Genomic DNA, 19,061 nt, shown 5'->3' with positions numbered 1-19,061 from the left:
CAATGAAAATGATCTGACATGTGAATTTCTTCTGCTTTTTTATTTTCTTCAAATTTCAGTTATGTCCACGGTTCCGTTGTGTTTTCAAATCCAGTACATGGTGACAGCAGGTCAGTAAGGTTCTTTAAATGCATGTTGCTTTTCATTTTTTGTGGAAAGTAGCAAATGAAAATAACTGACGGGTGGGATATAAATTTTGGGGGGCTAATTTTGCAAATGACAAAACTCTGTATAGTTTTCATGAGAAATTTCTTACAAGCCTTATTTTGTAACTGCCCTTGCAATTTTGCTAAGTCCTTGGTGACAAAACCCTTCTGCTCATATTCTTGTTTTTAACATGGATCTTTCTCTCAATCTCAATTTCAGTTAGTACTTTTAATTATTCAGAGTGAGAAGGAGGTGCCTACCTTGAGCGAACAGGGGTTTTTGGAGTGTTTTTCACAAATCTGACCACTCAGATGTGTTCAACATAGACTATTGCTAGAAAACGATACTTAGATCATTTTTTTTCAATGAAACAATGTTAATTTTTAAGCTTGAATATTTATGAAAATTTTAGACTGTCTATTATTCGACTTTATAAAACCTATATACATGAATCGGACAATCTAAGAATCTATTTTTATAAAATCAAGCATGTAAAACACATCTAAACACCTGTATGGTCAGATTTGAGAAAAACAATAAAAAAAAAACCTTCAGAAGCCCAGTATGCTGGTGGTGGATGTGGATAGGAGTAGGCAGTTATTCCCTACTCCCGTACTCTAAAATTATCAACATCATCTCTTTTATTTGTTGTCCATAGAAGTCTCTCTCACGGCTTTCTCGTTAAAGAAGTAGACTCCACCCAAACGACCACGTCTAGACGATGTCTATCATAATCAACCTAGCTGTTTTTAGAATACACACACAAAAGTAAATTTTAAATTAGAATTATTAACCTAGACTAAGTAAATAGTTCTATTTACCTCATAGAGCACCCCATACTCGATCCCCACAACCTTTTGGCTATGTTCTGGGCTGGAAATCGGGCTAGGAGTCATAGACTGGAAGGAGCTGGTCCAAATCGTCATAAATGAGCTATTTAAGTGAAGGGTGCTAGAGGCATTTAGGGACTTAAGGGGTTTATTTAAAATTTTGCACCTTTATTTAATCACCTAAAAATTGACTACCAATTTGACAAACTCCTGCCTGTGCAGAGCTCACAAACAAAGCTTCAATGAAAAATATTATAATTTGATACATTAAGAAGTATCGGTTGCAAACATTTTTATCTTCATCAAGCACATGTTTTTTATATTTCAAATATGCTTAATTTCAAAAAACTCATTTCAATATTGCGCCTTACACAGCCTTCGAAAATCTCGCAGATTTTCAATATCTCATGGTGGGAATATTGTGCAGAAAGTGCAGAACAAAAAACAATGGTATTTTCCACATTAAAATAATAGCATCCTTGCATTTCATTCCCATCAGCACCCCCTACGGATGCCCAATGGTCCAGTAAATATATAATTAATAGCAGAAAAAACAGAAGAAAGCAGTATACAAAACTCTAAAGGAATGAATTGTATCGGATAGCTGCGAATTCATCTTACAGAGCAGGAAATTCTTAGACATGGAGTTTAACTCTTCCTTTGATGGTGTCATAAATCAGCTAGTCGTTGGAGTTCCCGAACAAATGTCCATCTGGTGAAGGGCCAGTACTTGTTCTTCTGGATTGCAGAGCCCTGTACGAAAGAAATGTCATACCCAAATTTCTAATATCAATGATCTAAACACATGGGTTGAATGAGCTAAGAACGTGTCAAGAGACTCAGAAGCTCCTACTAGGGATGCTTTTTTTTAATCAAAAAAGGAAAAAGATTACGTAATTGGGGCAAAATTATGATGAAAAATCACCAAGCAATACATTTAAGATCGATCATGAGGATGTCCGACTCTAAAAGGGTCAATCAATCACAGATTCGTTCCACCATTTTCAGATAACTTTCCATCTACCACACTTTTGCAGTAGCCCCAAAAGATCCCTATAATAAGAACTAGGCCTCATCGCCATTTAAGGCTTCTAGTAGTTCTTCAAACTATTCTTTTATGGCTAGGCCAATGGAAAACCCAGATATTGGCCACGGCCGAGATGAGTGCGAAACCCAGATGACCTTACTGCAGTGTGCTGCCCAGGTGAGCACCTCTGTTGGGGCTCTAGTAGTACATACTTCGAAAATAGCAAAATCATCAAATTTGCTAATTTATGAGGTGTCCAACTGTGAAAAGAAGCACAAGAAACACCTTGTCAACCTGTTCAAGGATTTTAAGTGCTGCCATGACGGCCTAGGTGACTCTGCATGCTCCCAGTTTCACAGGAGATGTAACAACATGTGAAGGACGACTATAAAGCACCAAGCATGTAGTACTTGGTGGTTGGCACTCAACAAACAGTTTTTGAAATATTTAGAAGTACTAGCATCGACAGAAACTGCTCACAAACATGGAATCTTTTATGAATCTGATAAAAACTACAAGAATCACTATATATAGAGAGAGAGAGCACTGCAAGAAAAACGTTAATTAGCGACGAAAATTTGAGACGGAAATAATCCGTCGCAAATTTGCGACAGATTAGCTAGAGAAAATGAGTCGTCCTTAAAATTGGAATTAGGGACGGACTTAGCGACAGAACAATTCTGTCTCAAAATTCGTCGCTAATTAGCGACGAAAAAATTCTGTCTCAAACTCCGTCTTAGCTTCGTGACAGATGAGCGACAGAATTTTTCTGTCGTGACTTAGTCACTAATTGGCGATGAATTTTCAGACAGAATTTTTCCGTCGCTAATTTCTCCCGTAAAACCCTAATGCGAGCCACTTTCTTTCTCTTTCTGTTTCATCCGCCGACCATCATGTGCATCTGTCAACCATCGTCGCCTGTCGCCCATCGTCGTGTGCCATCGCCGCCCGCCGACCTCCTCTTCTTCCGCCCCCTGCCGCCGCGCTGCTCGCCATCTCCACAACCGCTCTCCGATGACCCACCGACGACGCCCTCCGGAGACCTCGTCCCCTGCGTCCGGCCCACCCTCTCTGCCCTTGTCCCTCTTTGCCCTCTCTCCTCTCCCGTCCAACCTCTAGCCTCCGACTGGATACTGTGGGAGTCCCCCCACCCCACCTGCGACCCTCCCTCGCCGACCTCTACTTCTTCCTCCCTCTCCGGAAGCCTCGTCGTGCACTTAATAGGCCATAAAGGGGCGAACCTGCCTTCCTCCTCTCTCTCCCCGACTGCGCCTCCCTTCTCACTGCCGCCCTCTTCGCCCTCTATCCTCTCCCGTCATACCTCCAGCCTCCGGCCGACAGCCATCGAAGTCCCCCCCACCTGCGACCCTCCCTCGCTGACCTCCACTTCTTCCTCCCCCTCTCGTCTTCCTCCCTCTTCGATAGCCTCAATCGCTCTCTTCTCCCTTGACCCACGTCGGTGACCTTGTCGTCGGTCGTCCTCTTGTTTCGATAGCATTGCTCTGCAGCCGACCCATGGCCGGATACCCTTCACTGGTGAGTCTGTAGGTATACCGCCTCTCTCTCTCTCTCTCTTTCTCTCTCTCTCTCTCTCTCTCTCTGTCAGGCGGTGGCGGAGCGTTGCCCCTGCCGTATATAAATGTGCATTGCAGGTACATAACTGAGCTAGTTACACGATGCTTAGTGTTAAGCATCACATGCGGTTAAAAATGCAATGCAAAAAGAAATAAGAAAAAAATGCAAAGGCAAAAGTAATGCAAATCGGGTAAATACCGTAGTGAGTAAGTGATGCAAGCGCATCGCATGTTATTTATTTTCTTGGATGCAACACTTTCTTGTTCACACACTCACTTAGTTGTGGATATCTAAGACTGCTTTGTTGGAGTTCGGAGATCATGCTGAGCATGATTTGAATGTATGAAAATAGAAGTGCTCTTATTTTTGTAGTTCGGAGTCCATGGTAGTAGTTAGTGGGATATTGGAGTGTGTTTGCTGCAGGTACATGTTTGACATTATTATGATATGAATGATTGAATATATTATAATGTTTGACGTGACTGTATTCATGCTTGCATGAAGTTATTTTCGAATTAATTATGCTCTCCATGTGAAATTGTATTATGAAAACATGCTTAAATTGAATGTATCATGTTTATAAATATGATTTCATCTTTCTAAATATCTTTGTGATATATATATATATATATATATATATATATATATATATATATATATATATATATATATATATATCCACCAACAATGCATGATAAATTTGATATTTTTTTCATCGACGTATTATTATGATTATCTTTTAACTGGTGAAGATAATATCCCTAACATTATAGGATAAAATGGCTACAAACCATGAATGGATGTATCGTAGGATAATTGATAATGAGGTATCGCTTGAATATATGGATGGTGTTGACAGTTTTATTGAATTTGCAACGACAAGTATCAGTACAGTGGATCTCATCGATCGGATCAGGTGCCCCTGCACGATGTGTAAGAACAATCGATTTGTAGAACCTCATGGCGTTAGACATCACCTATACAGGAAGGGTTTTGTGAGTAGTTATCCGAATTGGACGTTTCATGGTGAAGAATTTTGGGATAATTTTGACGTACGAGTGGATGTGATGCATGATAATCCATATGTGGATTTGATATTTGATGTCGCAGGACCAGAACTGGGTTCTGCTATGGGTCCTAGTGATGTACTAACTGGGGTAGAGGAAGAAGAAGCAAACGATGCAGCTAGTAAATTTTATAACTTACTTAGAGATGCTGATGAGCCACTGTGGAATGGTTGCGAGAGTCACACTATCTTGTCTGCAGTTCTTCAATTACTGAACTTAAGTCCGAGTATAATTTGAGTCAATCATGTTTTGACCGTCTGTACTCTATTATGAAGACTATTTTGCCCAAAGATGAGAAATTACCATAAAATTTCTATCGTGCGAAGGTTATGGTCAGTGCTCTAGGTATTGGGTATCAAAAGATAGATGTTTGTCTAAATCACTGTATGTTGTATTTCAAAGATCAAGAAAATAACAGATCATGTCCATCATGTGGGCATCCTCGGTTTAAACCAAAGACAAGAGACAATGCTAATACGAGGTCAAAAGAAGTGTCATACAAGTCACTCCGCTCTTCGCTCTCACCCCTAGATTGCAATGATTGTATGTTTTTGAGAACTGCTAAACACATGAGATGACATTAAAATAAAGTTCAACATGATGAAGACAAGATCACGCATCTTGTTGACGCAGAAGCTTGGAAGCACTTTGATCGTACTCATCAGACCTTCGCAATGGAAGTGAGAAATGTTAGGCTAGGTTTATATAGAGATAAATTTAATCCATTTGGGGGTAGATCAACCTCGTACTCGTGTTGGCCAGTATTTGTCACCCCATACAACATTCCTCTAAGCTTGTGTATGAAGCGTCAAAATCTTTTCTTGTCTCTATTGATCCCTGGTCTGACCTCTCTGGGCCAAAATCTTGATGTATATTTAACGTCATTGATTGATGAACTGAAAATACTATGGGATGACGGTGTTCTAACGTACGATGCCCACAAAAAACAAAACTTCAGTATGAAGGTTGTTATTCTATGGACAATTAGTGACTTTCCTGCGTATGGTATGTTATCTTGTTGGAGCACACATATGAGGTTGGCATGTTCGTACTGCATGGAGGATAAAAAATCTTTTAGATTGACGCATGGAATGAAGCTATGCTGGTTTGATTGTCATCGTCGATTTCTACCCAGCGACCATCCGTTCCGACGACAAAGAAATGTGTTTCGAGCATGCACAACTGAAATAGAAGGTCCACCTACACGGTTGTCTGGCATAGAGATTTTAAGACATTTATGATACTTTTCATATGGATTGACAAATGCCCGTAGTCCAACGCCCTTCCTTGGATTTGGGAAGGATCACAATTGGACAAAAAATCTATATTTTGGGAAGTACCATATTGGTCAACCTTACTCATACAACATAATTTCGATGTCATGCATGTGGAGAAAAATGTGTTTGATAATGTATTCAATACGGTAATGAATATCAAAGAGAAAATGAAGGATAATACGAAGGCTCATATGGATTTAAAAGTAATATGTAAAAGACCAGAATTGAAACTCCAAGAGTACAATGGCAAAGTACTGAAACCAAAGGCAAGGTACGTGCTTCAACCAAATCAAGTAAAACAGGTATGTTAGTGGTTGAGACAGTTGAGATTTCCAGATTGATATGTCTCTAACATTGCTCGGGCTGTGAAGATAGACGATGGACAATTATATGGGTTGAAGAGCCATGATTGTCATGTCATTATGCAACGGTTGATTCCCCTAGTATTCCATGATATGTTAGACAAACCTATATGAGGGGTATTATCCGAGTTGAGTAGATTTTTTAGAACATTATGTGCATCAGAAGTTATAGTAACTGAGGTAAAGAATCTTGAGGATTCTGTTGTCACTACTATTTATCAGCTAGAGAAGATATTTCTGCCAGCATTTTTCGATGTTATGGAACATGTGATTATACATTTGCCATATGAACTTAGGGTTAGTGATCATGTGCAATAGCGGTGGATGTACCCATTTGAAAGGTATATTTTTATTTATATTTTTCTCTCTAATTCTATTGAGAATTTATTGTATTACGAGATATATATTGTTGACAGATGCATATTTGACCTCAAAAAAATGTTCGGAATAAAGCAAGAGTGGAGGGTTCAATCTGTGAGGCGTACATTTTAAAAGAGATTTCAAAATTCTCATCTATGTACTTTGAACCTCACATTCCAACATGTTACACTTGCCCACCTCGTAATGATGATGGAAAACAATTTACTGTGGTTGACAAACTATCGATATTTAAACCACTTGGGCATGCCTTTGGTAATTGCCGGTCATGACTCTTGGAAGATCGAGAGCAAGACGCAACACAAATCTATATTCTTTTTAATTGCTCAGCGATCGACCCCTACATCGAGTAAGTATACTTAATATGTAACACTAAGTTTTATACGTGCGTATATGGTATGGTAATATAAATATTTGTTATGTGCAAACGATTTGATCTGGAGTTGCGAAGAGAACTTCTACGTTTCACTAATTCAGAAGTACATAAAGAACGTAAAAACAAGTTTGGGGCATGGTTCAAAGAGTTGGTAAGGACGATGACATGCATTCTTTTCGTGTAAACAATAATATCTTACTTAATTGGTCATGATTACAATCATTGTTTATGCTTGTAGGTCCGCCATGGTGATGTTAATGATCAAGGAATATGTGATTTACAAAATGGTCTGACTAAAGTTATGCAATGTTACAATGGATAGATCGTAAATGGTTATTGATTCCATACAAAAGACTACAGTATAAACAAGTCAAAGTTGAATAGTGGTGTGTGTGTCAAGGGTAGCAGTTATGGTGCAAATGAACTTGACTACTACGGTGTTATTGAAGAAATAGTGGAGTTGACTTACTTAGGCATAAATAACACGATAACTTTATTTAAGTGTCATTGGTTTGATCCCACAGCAACAAGAGTCGATAAAGCCTCAGGCATTGTGAAGGTGAATCATAAATTAAGGTTTGGAACATATGAATCATTCATATTAGTCTCGCAAGCTCAACAAGTATACTATATTTCATATCTGAATACAAGGAAGTCAGATAGAAATGAATGGTGGGCGGTTTGCAAGGTGAAGTCTAAACTATACCCCGAGTATGATCAGTTACAAGAAGACAAGATTGCTGAAGAGGGTGATTACTATCAATCAGATGATATGTATGACTTCTCTTAGGGTCACGATGTCACACATGGTTTGCATGTCACATCTTCATTGTCCGATGGCACACGTATGAAAGAATGTGATCTAAATAATATACCAAGTGGATGGGCGCCCAATGAAGAAGAAGACAAAGAGGAAGAAGAATATAAAAGTAAAACAAGTGATGAGGAAGAATACTCGAGCTAGTGAAATATATTTTGTAATACATACCACATCACTTTCTCATGTGCTCTTATTTTTGTAGCTCAAAGTCCATGTTAGTCATGATAGTAGTTAGCGGGATATTAGAGTGTGTTTGTTATAGGTACATGTTTGACATTGTTGTGATATGAATGATTTGAATGTATTGCAATATTTGATTTGACTGTATTCATGCTTGCATAAAGTTATTTTTTATTTGATTATGTATCCATGTTCATGGAATTGCATATCATGTTACATTCCATGCATACTTAGCACGTACATGCATAATTCATGCATAGTTATAAAACTGATTCATGTAGGACCTTTAAATTTTTACATTTCATGCATATGTCATGTCCATGCTAAGATCAAAAGTTATGTAACTGATCCAAATAACATTTTTATTTGTTAGAATATGGTTCATGAAGGTCACAGTGGTCGAGCACCCAGTGGTCGAGGAATTGTGCCTTACAAGGATGTGTTTGTTGAAACACATAAACGTAAGAGCACGTGAGAGTTCGTATCACAGGAGGCGAGAACGACAACGGTATGTATTTATTGTATTAATAAACATTATAATATACAAGTTACCATGAATTACATTATCATAAATATTGTAATTTTTAATTATTAATTCCTACTGTAATCATTATTTTGTAAGAGTCATGCGAGCAACAAATGGTAGAGTGATATGGCGATGACTCTACTCAGCATCCGCCTTTTGATCCTGCAGTATGGGTGACTGCAACCGGTGAACCCAAAAAGGGTCGTGTGTTCAGGTTTGGGAATAAAATGAACACCACACTAGTCGTTGCCTCTTGCAGTTAGGGCTCTCAGAGTTCTCCCACAAGCATCAACTCCCACTGTCTGATTGACCCTGTTGTTTCTTGGGATGGTGTCTGCCAGCTTCTTTAAGACACAATGAGTGATTTTTTACATGAAGTCATTCCCAACCTTGTCCATAATGAGTTGTGCAACTTTTTTCGGGACAGGGAAACTTCGTTTGCATTCAACATGAGCTTTGGTGCCCGTCAGGTATGAATGATTGAATCACTATGAATTTTTATTGCTACCATTAGAACACATGTATGCATGATTTCATCACTATGAAAGTTTTTTGACTGCCTTATAACACATATATGCATGATTGAATTACTATGAAAGTTTTTTGACAACCTTAGAACTCATATAAGCATGATTTCATCACTATGAAAGTTTTTTGACTGCCTTATAACACGTATATGCATGATTGAATTACTATGAATGTTTATTAACAACTTTAGAACATATATAAGCATGATTTCATCACTATGAAAGTTTTTTTACTGTCGTATAACACATATATGCATGATTGAATTACTATAAAAGTTTTTTGACAACCTTAGAACACATATAAGCATGATTTCATCACTATGAAAGATTTTTTACTGCTTTATAACACATATATGCATGATTGAATTACTATGAAAGTTTTTTGACAACCTTAGAATACATATAAGCATGATTTCATCACTATGAAAGTTTTTTGACTGCCTTATAACATATATATACATGATTTCATCACTATGAAAGTTTTTTCACTGCCTTATAACACATATATGCATGATTGAATTACTATGCAAGTTTTATGACAACCTTATAATACATATAAACATGGTTTCATCACTATGAAAATTTTTTGACTGCCTTATAACACATATATACATGATTGAATTACTATGAAAGTTTTTTGACAACCTTAGAACACATATAAGCATGTTTTCATCACTATGAAAGTTTTTTGACTGCCTTATAATACATATATGCATGGTTGAATTACTATGAAAGTTTTTTGACAACCTTAGAACACATATAATCATAATTTCATCACTATGAAAGTTTTTTTACTGCCTTATAACATATATATGCATGATTGAATTACTATGAAAGTTTTTTTACAACCTTAGAACACATATAAGCATGATTTCATCACTATGAAAGTTTTTTGACTGCCTTATAACACATATATGCATGATTGAATTACTATGAAAGTTTTTTGACAACCTTAGAACTCATATAAGCATGATTTCATCACTATGAAAGTTTTTTGACTGCCTTATAACACATATATGCATGACTGAATTACTATGAAAGTTTTTTTACAACCTTAGAACTCATATAAGCATAATTTCATCACTATGAAAGTTTTTTGACTGCCTTATAACACATATAACTATGAAAGTTTTTTTACTGCCTTATAACACATATATGCATGATTGAATTATTATGAAAGTTTTTTGACAACCTTAGAACACATATAAGCATGATTTCATCACTATGAAAGATTTTTTACTGCCTTATAACACATATATGCGTGATTGAATTACTATGAAAGTTTTTTGACAACCTTAGAACATATATATGCATGATTTCATCACTATGAAAGTTTTTTTACTGCCTTATAACATATATATGCATGATTTCATCACTATGAAAGTTTTTTCACTGCCTTATAACACATATATGCATGATTGAATTACTATGCAAGTTTTATGACAACCTTAGAATACATATAAACATGGTTTCATCACTATGAAAGTTTTTTTACTGCCTTATAACACATATATGCATGATTGAATTACTATGAAAGTTTTTTGACAAACTTAGAACATATATAAGCACGATTTCATCACTATGAAAGTTTTTTTACTGCCTTATAACTCATATATGCATGGTTGAATTACTATGAAAGTTTTTTGACAACCTTAGAACACATATAAGCATAATTTCATCACTATGAAAGTTTTTTGACTGCCTTATAGCACATATATGCATGATTGAATTACTATGAAAGTTTTTTTACTACCTTATAACACATATATGCATGCTTGAATCACTATGAAAGTTTTTTTACTACCTTATAACACATATATGCATGAGTGTGATACATAAAACATTTATTTGACAGCCTTATAAACCATATATGCATGCTTGAATCACTATGCATGATTGAATCACGATGTATTTTTTTTGTCAGCCTTAGAACACATATCTGAATTATGTTAATGTTCTTCACTTTATTGCTAATATATGTGTCATTCAGCCATGTTACTTTGATTTCCTTAGATTAGGTGCATTGCATATGATTTATTTCATTATATTTTGTTTATCAATACTAACATTTTGGTTCTCTTGTAGGATGCTGGAGATGATCAGCGTAGAGGAGCTGATTGAGGCATGGATGAAGGAGCAGATCGAGACAATGAAGATGATGATGCTCCAAATCTTGGCAATGATTAGATTCATCTGTTGAATTTGTTTCACGTACTTGTTGTTTCAAACGAAACTCTTTGTATATGTTCACTTGTAACTAATTAGAACTTGACGAGGATTATAGTGAGTTGTTAAATTTGTTTCACTTATAGCTTATGCTAAATTTGTTTCACCTGCTTTGTATATGTCTTTTTTATGTGTATTTTGTTTTTGATACACAGGTTATATAAATTGTATAACGAAAAAAAAAAATCTCGATATTTATATTTCAAATAATTTTTTTTTTGTTTGTGATGGATTAGCAACGGATATTATCCGTCGCTAATATTCGTCGTGAATTTAGCAACAAAATAAGAACTAATATTAATTTGTCTTAAAAATTGAATCAACCGATGTTTTGCGATAGAATGTAATCCGTCGCTAAGCTGTCATTAAATGGGCGATGAAATTTAGCGACGAAAATGTATCCATCATAAAATGTTAGCGACGGATTATCGACGGATACATATCTGTCGCAAAACCAAATCAGTCCTTATTTAACAATGAATTAGCGACGGATCATGACATTCGTTAATCCATCGTGAAATAGCGACAAAAGTAGCAACAGATCAGTTTTGATGCTAATTAATGATCAGGAAATTGTGAGGGACGCTATCCATCGCTAAGCCGCCGTCAATCCGTTGCTAAATAGATTTGCGATGGATTATCATCGGATAGCGTATGTCGCTAATCCGCAGATTTCTTATATATATATATATATATATATATATATATATATATATATATATATATATATATATATATATATATATATATATATATATATATATATAGAGAGAGAGAGAGAGAGAGAGAGAGAGAGAGAGAGAGAGAGAGAGAGAGAGCAAAGATCTTATTTAGAAAGACGATTATTTAGAGAGAGATTAATACTTGCTAACTGTTTGAGAAAGAGTTCCAGTAAAAGAACTAACCTGAACACTTTGGAATATTCGAAATAGCAATGAAGGAGGGTGAGCAAGTTTTCTCACACAGTGCCATATGGCGCTCATGGCTGACATTCATTGCAAGCATCCATGCACCAACAGTGACATCCTCGTTACTGAACACCCTCCAACTAAAAAGCATAAAAAGAAAAACTTCATCGTAACAGGCACAGTATAATAAGGCAAAGCCACATATAACGCTCTAGAGAAGCCAATATCCCAAAACCATGCAAATGATGATAGAATTAGAAAGTTCAGTTTTTCTTCTTACTAAAACAAGTTTTCACACATGGATGTGAAAGTCTCTTCTCTACAAGAACACAAAAATGCCAAGAACAGGAAAACAAAATTTACCAAGTAAGAAGAAGGACCCAAAATTACCAAGAACAAAAAGCCACACATGGATGTGAAAGTCTCCTCTACAAGAACACAAAATTGGCAAGAACAGGAAAACAAAATTTACCAATCAAGAAGAACCCAAAATTACCAAGCCCACTTTTTTCTGCTACAAATTTTGAGGTTAAGTTTTTTCCTTCTCTTTGATTATCCAAAAAAATTTCCTTTTCTTTTTCTTTTGGCATGTATTGACAACTTGATGTTATTAAACTAGCCAAAAAAATTTGATAACTTTTTTTTTTGTGATTTTCTTCAGTCCATCACAAAATCAATCTTCTGTTGCAAGAATACAACACTTATCCTTGTCTGCTCTTATTTAAAACTTGTAACCGTGCATGTATGAGGTTTAAAGCATAACACATCCAAGAGAACAAATATGTTGCACATTGATAAGCACCAGAAATATAACTGAAGAAAAGTAGGTTGTTGTCAGGAGCTTTTACAAGTGGCGTATTCTGTTGCATATACTGTCATTTGTATAGAGTCATGCATGTGTGGATGGCAAAGTAGAAGATCATTAAAAACACACGTCTAAAGATTGTTCAATGTGTGAAAACTGGAAGCTGCGTTAGGGTTACGGCTTCATAAATGGAACACAAAGAAGAAGACGAAGTTCATTTATTTCATTATCCTCAATCTTTGAGATAACTCTCTTACATGTTAAAAACGGTCGACCATTTTAAGTAGATCAAAAGAAAATATAAAAAAACAAGTCTTTACTATATACATAATAACTTTATAAACTTACTTTACACATGTTTATACTATTTTATATTACATATACTTTCAATACAATGCAAAAGCTTTTAACCACTAAGGCTGTGTTTGGGAATATCATGTTGGAGTACATGGCATCGGGTTACGGAATCCCGATGCACTCCGACGTTTGGATACACTGTTTTAACAAAATTTGGATGATGGGAAGAGTTACGGGAACTCCAAAACCCCTCCCAAAGCATAAAATCGATGCCCAAATATGAAGGTGGTTTTTGCCGATTCCATGGACGCACGCCCTGTCCAACGCTCAGGTGGAGGCCCACCACGCGCGCCTTCTTCAGCTAGAGCGCCATCGTGTTGAGCTGGATCCCCCAGCCGCACCCCAAGACGAGGGCATCCTTGATGCTGGACCAGTTGCCCACCATCGCCACCATCCTCTGTGTCATCTCCAAGTGGAGCACCACCCTGAAGTTCCAAATGCTGGCAGAAGCCACAAAGAAGCAGACAGCTAGGAGCACAGGCGTTGAACCGGAGCACCCCCCCAGGGAAGGAAGGGGAACCAGTTGTGGAAGGAAAGGCAGAGTCATTGAAGAAGGCTAGAAGCAGGAGGGTGAAGAAGCAGGCTTGGAGGAAGAGGAAGATGAGGGATTGTCTTTCCTCCATCTCGTAGATGAGGTATAGCTGCATCCAATCCCTCCCTGTCTCCTCCTCCTCCTCCTCCTCCTCCCTTAAATCCTAAAACTCTATACAACAAAATTACAAAGAGGATTGTTCCCTTGCTTCCTTTCTTCCCTTATCCCCAAAACCCTATAGGAAGAATTTACAGAGAGAGAGGAAGAGGAAGATGAGGGATTTTATTTCCTCCATCCCGTAGATGAGGTATAGATATATCAAATCCCTCTCCGTCTTCCCCATTTCTGTCTTTCTCCTCCACCTCCCTTAATTCCTAAACTTTACAGGAAGAATTTATAGAGAGAACACAGTCCCTCCTTTCAATGAGTAGTTTTTTTCCTTTTTTTCATCTTCGTTTCATCCCAATCCCTCCAAATAACCATGCCTGTTTGTTTTCCAATACCAATTCTTTGCATTGACAAAACCACCAGAAAATGAGGAGAGTCCCAAACAGCTCATGGAGTTAGCAATATCAAAATTTTCAAAACTGTGTTTTTGCCAATGCATGGAAATGGCTTCTCCCATCCAAATGCAAGGTTCCCAAACACAACCTAAATGATGACGTATAACAAAGGCAAAAAATTAGAGAACTAAACATATATAGATTGACAACAAATATGCTTTAGGAAGATAATGGTATATGAGAAACGACTATTATAATCCATATTAAAAAATTTCTTAGGTACAATAACTTCTGAGGAATTAAGAGGCCACCCCTCCGACACCAAAATTTTTTTTTCGAAAACAATGTTTTAAACTTATGGCAAGGTGGCATATTGATCAACACTGACAAAGTTGGCTACGTCGAGTAAACATCTATAATGGTTGCAAACCAAATCCAAGCTAAAATGGTTCATCAGATACCCTATGTTTTTACTTGAAAAATTGGTGGGTTCTTTGTGTATAACAGGGATACCTCTCTGGAACTGGAGATTGGGAAATTTTCCCTATTTTTTACTTTTGTCATTTTTAAGAAAATCTGACAGTATTACTTTTAGACGTTGCAAATTTGCAACTAGCCATGAACTGTGGGGACCACAATTCACTAATTTCGAGTTCCTTTGTTATTCTCCAAAGTTAGCATAGAATATTTTTATATTACATATGAGAAAAACTTCATTGAGGAGTTTAACTAAGGGCTGCATCTTAATTTTACTTAAACATTGCACTTCAATTTGCACAAAAAGGAATCAAGCAAGTGGTCTATAAGGTTATTTGGAAATAAAGCCAAGCGGAGAAGTGAACACAATTATTAATGGTTTATATTTGCCCGAGAAACGAGGTCATGGGTTCAAACCCACACCAATCCAGTAGTGTTACAGATATAACTCTAGCATACTACATGAAAATGGAAGAAGATGGCTGGCAAGGCTTTAGGTAAGTGGTCCAGCGAAGAAAATGTCTTTCTTGCCAGGTTACACTTCTATGACTTTGTTGGCATTTTCTTAATTTGCACTTTGCACGATTGCCTTCCTTGCAGACCTTAACTTACAAAATAAACAAGGCAACCACCTGCCACCAAACCTAGCAAACTTACATTAGCAACATACAACAGTAGGCTACTAAGGCTTCAGGGAAAAAATGATATTGATTGGATTGAACTCACTAAAGTTAAAAAATACAGGGAAGTGATAATTATTGCATGTGGACCCTTAGTTGTGATATGCAAACGGAGTACATGAATAAAGCAGAACAGACATACCTATCGTTACTCAAAGCCACCAAGTTGGCAACAACCTTGGCAGAGAGAGCATATAGAGGGCCATAAGCATGAAGAAAATACTCCGATCCAAGCAAATGTGATAAGGGCTCATACCTACAAGAAACAAGTTCATAATATATCTTAATTTCAGAAGAAGAAAAAAACAATTGCACAGTGTTAGTCCAAATAGCAAGAATATTAGAAATCCTACCATTTGATTTTTGGATCAGTGAAAACTGCACCTTGTTTCATGCATCCCAAATAAGTTAAAGGGTGAGACCGCTCCTTTGCCAAAAGAACTGAGAGGCGATCTGAAAACATGAAAAATATAAAATTGCCTGATAAGAAACTATTAGCTCAAAGCTAAATCTGATTTTAGCCCACTATTTGATGCAGGCACTCACAGCTGGGAAAACTGGCTCAGGCATAACCCAAGTTGGTTGGTTTCTGCTGCCTGAGCTTATTCCAACCATAACCATCGTGCCTCAAGCCAAAACAGCCACAGAAATAATATATGGGTCCAGTGAGTGCACACTTTAGTGGGCCAAAGATAAATTACATATTGAAGTAAGGTTATATAAGTAACAAGGCAAAATCGCAGTTCCAAGGACCAATTACCTGGCCTTAAGTAAATGTCATCATCAGCTTTAACATAGAAGTCAGCATCATAGAGTGCATAAGCAGACTTGAAAAAAGCTAACCTAGAACAACAAGCTTGCATAAGAGTTGATGTTAACAACATAATACAAGTACCAAATAGCAGAAGTCAACAGTTTCTCACGTTTTGTGAGGAAGGTTGCTGTATCCTTCCTCAATGCCTAAAAGCATGAAGTCATCGTATACCTCCACCTCCTTTCTAAGGTCTGACATTTTCCTTGGATCACTAGTTCTTCCAATCACAAACCTGAACACCAATCCTGTTGTTTCTTCCAAACTGCAGGGGAATTCATGAAATCAGAGAGGAGGAAACAGGAAAGGACAGACCTTCCTATCACCATGAAAAGTAAACAATCACAGAAGTTGGACCACAAAGTATCAAGAAGATGACCACACCCACCATAAAAGAATATCGATGTAATTACAAAGTGTCCAAAGTACAAAACTTCGCATAATAAGAAACAACATAAATTGAAGTTGTCATCAGTATTCTTGAAACACAGACTTTTGAGGGATCTGCCATTCCTATAAAGCATGGAGTATCCTAACGAAACAGTGCCAACCAAGACAGCATTCGTACACATACAGCCAGTGCAATACAAGGAATGCAGGAAGCCTGTAAGATTCAAATGTTCGCATTACCAATTGGTTGATACTCACTCATAAATGATGTGTGTGCAAGAAGAGCCAGGAAATGAAATATATCTATGTTAGTGTACTGTGGATGGATGGAAGTTCCCCTATTCAAGCAACTCAGACCACATAGATAGTCCGAGTCTGGGCACGAACACAGATCATACCAGGAGATTGGCCTCCTGAAGGGGTCAAGAGGTGGAACGTCCAGATTGCATCAATGCATAGGGGTCGGCGTCAGAAAATTGCATATGGCCTCTGGGACCATGAGGGTCATTTCATAGAGGCGGGAGTCTCTTTAACCGAAAGTCATCTGCTCCTTCCAGAGACAGGCTTTTTGGACCAGCTACTAGGAGAGATTGGGAATCAGTTTGGGCCGGTCTCTATTTATGCTTCGAACAGACAGTGGATAGGATGGTTAAGGGTGATCCAAGAAGGCCGGAAGCCCATACACCCTGATTTTGTTAACATTAGGAAGCTCACCGAGGTTTTGAGCATTTCGCTGTCCCATCCAGCTCTTCCTATATATACTCTTTTGTTATTGCCCATGAGAATGGGAGACCATTTTAGGTGGAGGGACAAAGAGAGAGAGTGGGATCCATACCTGGATCCCAATTTTGTTTTGTAAGCGGTTTTATATAATTTTTGGGCTGTACATAAGTGTTATAGCAATGGAAGGGGGGCAAACCCCCAGCATACTTATCGAAAAAAGTCAGACCACATAGATGGGTTAGCATGTTCCATTTAGTACAAGTCATGTTTTTCATCTAACAATTTGGACGTGAGCAGCACTTTTTATGGTTAGCTTTTGGTGCAATCCGTGCTGTACTGGTTTAAACTATGTTCTAAAGTGAATGAACCATGATAATGTCAATCTGCATGACCAGATTTATCGAAATGAAGTAATGACACTTTACAAATTGATACCAAATTCATAGGGCACCATCCGCACCGTCAATAAATAACTCTTTTCGGTTTCTGTTCGAGAAGCAACGCATTAATGATGCGTTATACATTCGTTCTTGAACGAAAATCATGGTAAATTGGTGTATGAACCATCTTTGTTACCTCAATTTGATCGGACTGTAAATGAGAACTGAAACTCAGCAAAAGAAAAAAAGAAAGAGCATTGCCAGAAACCTTCCTTTTCCTCAGTTAGTTTCCGGCCATGGCCGGAATCAGGCAGATCCGGGCTGTATGGCACCAGTTCCACGAAGCCGGAAACCTGCCAGGCTGCCTGATCGATTTTGTTTTACAACAATCAACATCTAAGAAACGAGAAAACAAGAAAGAAAGAAGAATAAGAAGAAACTCCGCCAGAATCTGATTTATCCAATTTTCGAGGCTTCTCTACCAAACCGAAAAAAAAATAGTTTGAAATGAACAACAAAATAGGGAAATGACGAAATTTGAATCACATAATCGGCGATTGGGTTACCGTTGAAGCCCCTCGCGATCGGACGGCATCCAAGTCTTCCTCAACGACCTCCGCCTCCGGGATGACCCGAACCCCGTCTGGATCCCGACGAACCCCATCACCTTTCGCCTCTCCGTCCCCACAACCCTCCGCTCGCCCGAATTCCGATCGTCGGCGTCCAGCGATACCCGTACCGTCCTGACCTCGAATTCCTTTCACCTATAGCCGGAGATCGGCCGCGACACGCCTATGGCACCGAAGACAATGCCGACGACGCCGAGGGCGATGCAGAAGAGCGAGACCACCGGCCTCCGGAGGCAGGAGAGCCACGATTGTCGGTGTTGGAAGACCCTCCGGGTCATGGCGACGCCACGTTTCCCGAAACCCTAGGGAATTAGGGTTTCCGAGGTCATCCCCAAAAAGGAAAGAGATTGGGATCGAAATCTTAGGGTTTCTTCTTCTCTGATACCGTACGGAGGGATTTTTCGATTCTAGGGTTTCTGAGCGATGGAGAACGAAGAAGACGAATGTTCAGTGCCGCTCAGAACTGAATCAGAGGAAGGCAAAAAACTCGATTAAAATTCCCTCCAAAAAAATCGAAGAATTCGAAACCATTCCGACTTGGACGGTTT

The 19,061-nt window shown here is 37.9% G+C and overlaps 1 protein-coding gene across 1 annotated transcript; it reads right to left on the bottom strand.

Moving 5' to 3' along the window:
• Positions 1-1,604: 1,604 nt before the first annotated feature.
• On the bottom strand, positions 1,605-18,791 carry LOC149819832 (putative beta-1,3-galactosyltransferase 14). The gene is made up of 8 exons (XM_089983507.1): positions 18,673-18,791; positions 18,451-18,627; positions 16,504-16,656; positions 16,341-16,423; positions 15,934-16,033; positions 15,723-15,836; positions 12,224-12,366; positions 1,605-1,730 (listed from the first exon to the last, which is right to left on the bottom strand). The coding sequence occupies exons 1-8, from the start codon at positions 18,789-18,791 to the stop codon at positions 1,654-1,656; spliced, it is 966 nt and encodes a 321-aa protein (XP_089839633.1). The 3' UTR covers positions 1,605-1,653.
• Positions 18,792-19,061: the final 270 nt, after the last annotated feature.

The sequence above is a fragment of the Nuphar pumila genome, chromosome 12, assembly GCF_984573655.1.
Source record: "Nuphar pumila chromosome 12, dmNupPumi1.hap1.1, whole genome shotgun sequence".
Lineage (NCBI taxonomy): Eukaryota > Viridiplantae > Streptophyta > Magnoliopsida > Nymphaeales > Nymphaeaceae > Nuphar > Nuphar pumila.
This window is presented reverse-complemented; position numbering and strand designations above follow the sequence as displayed.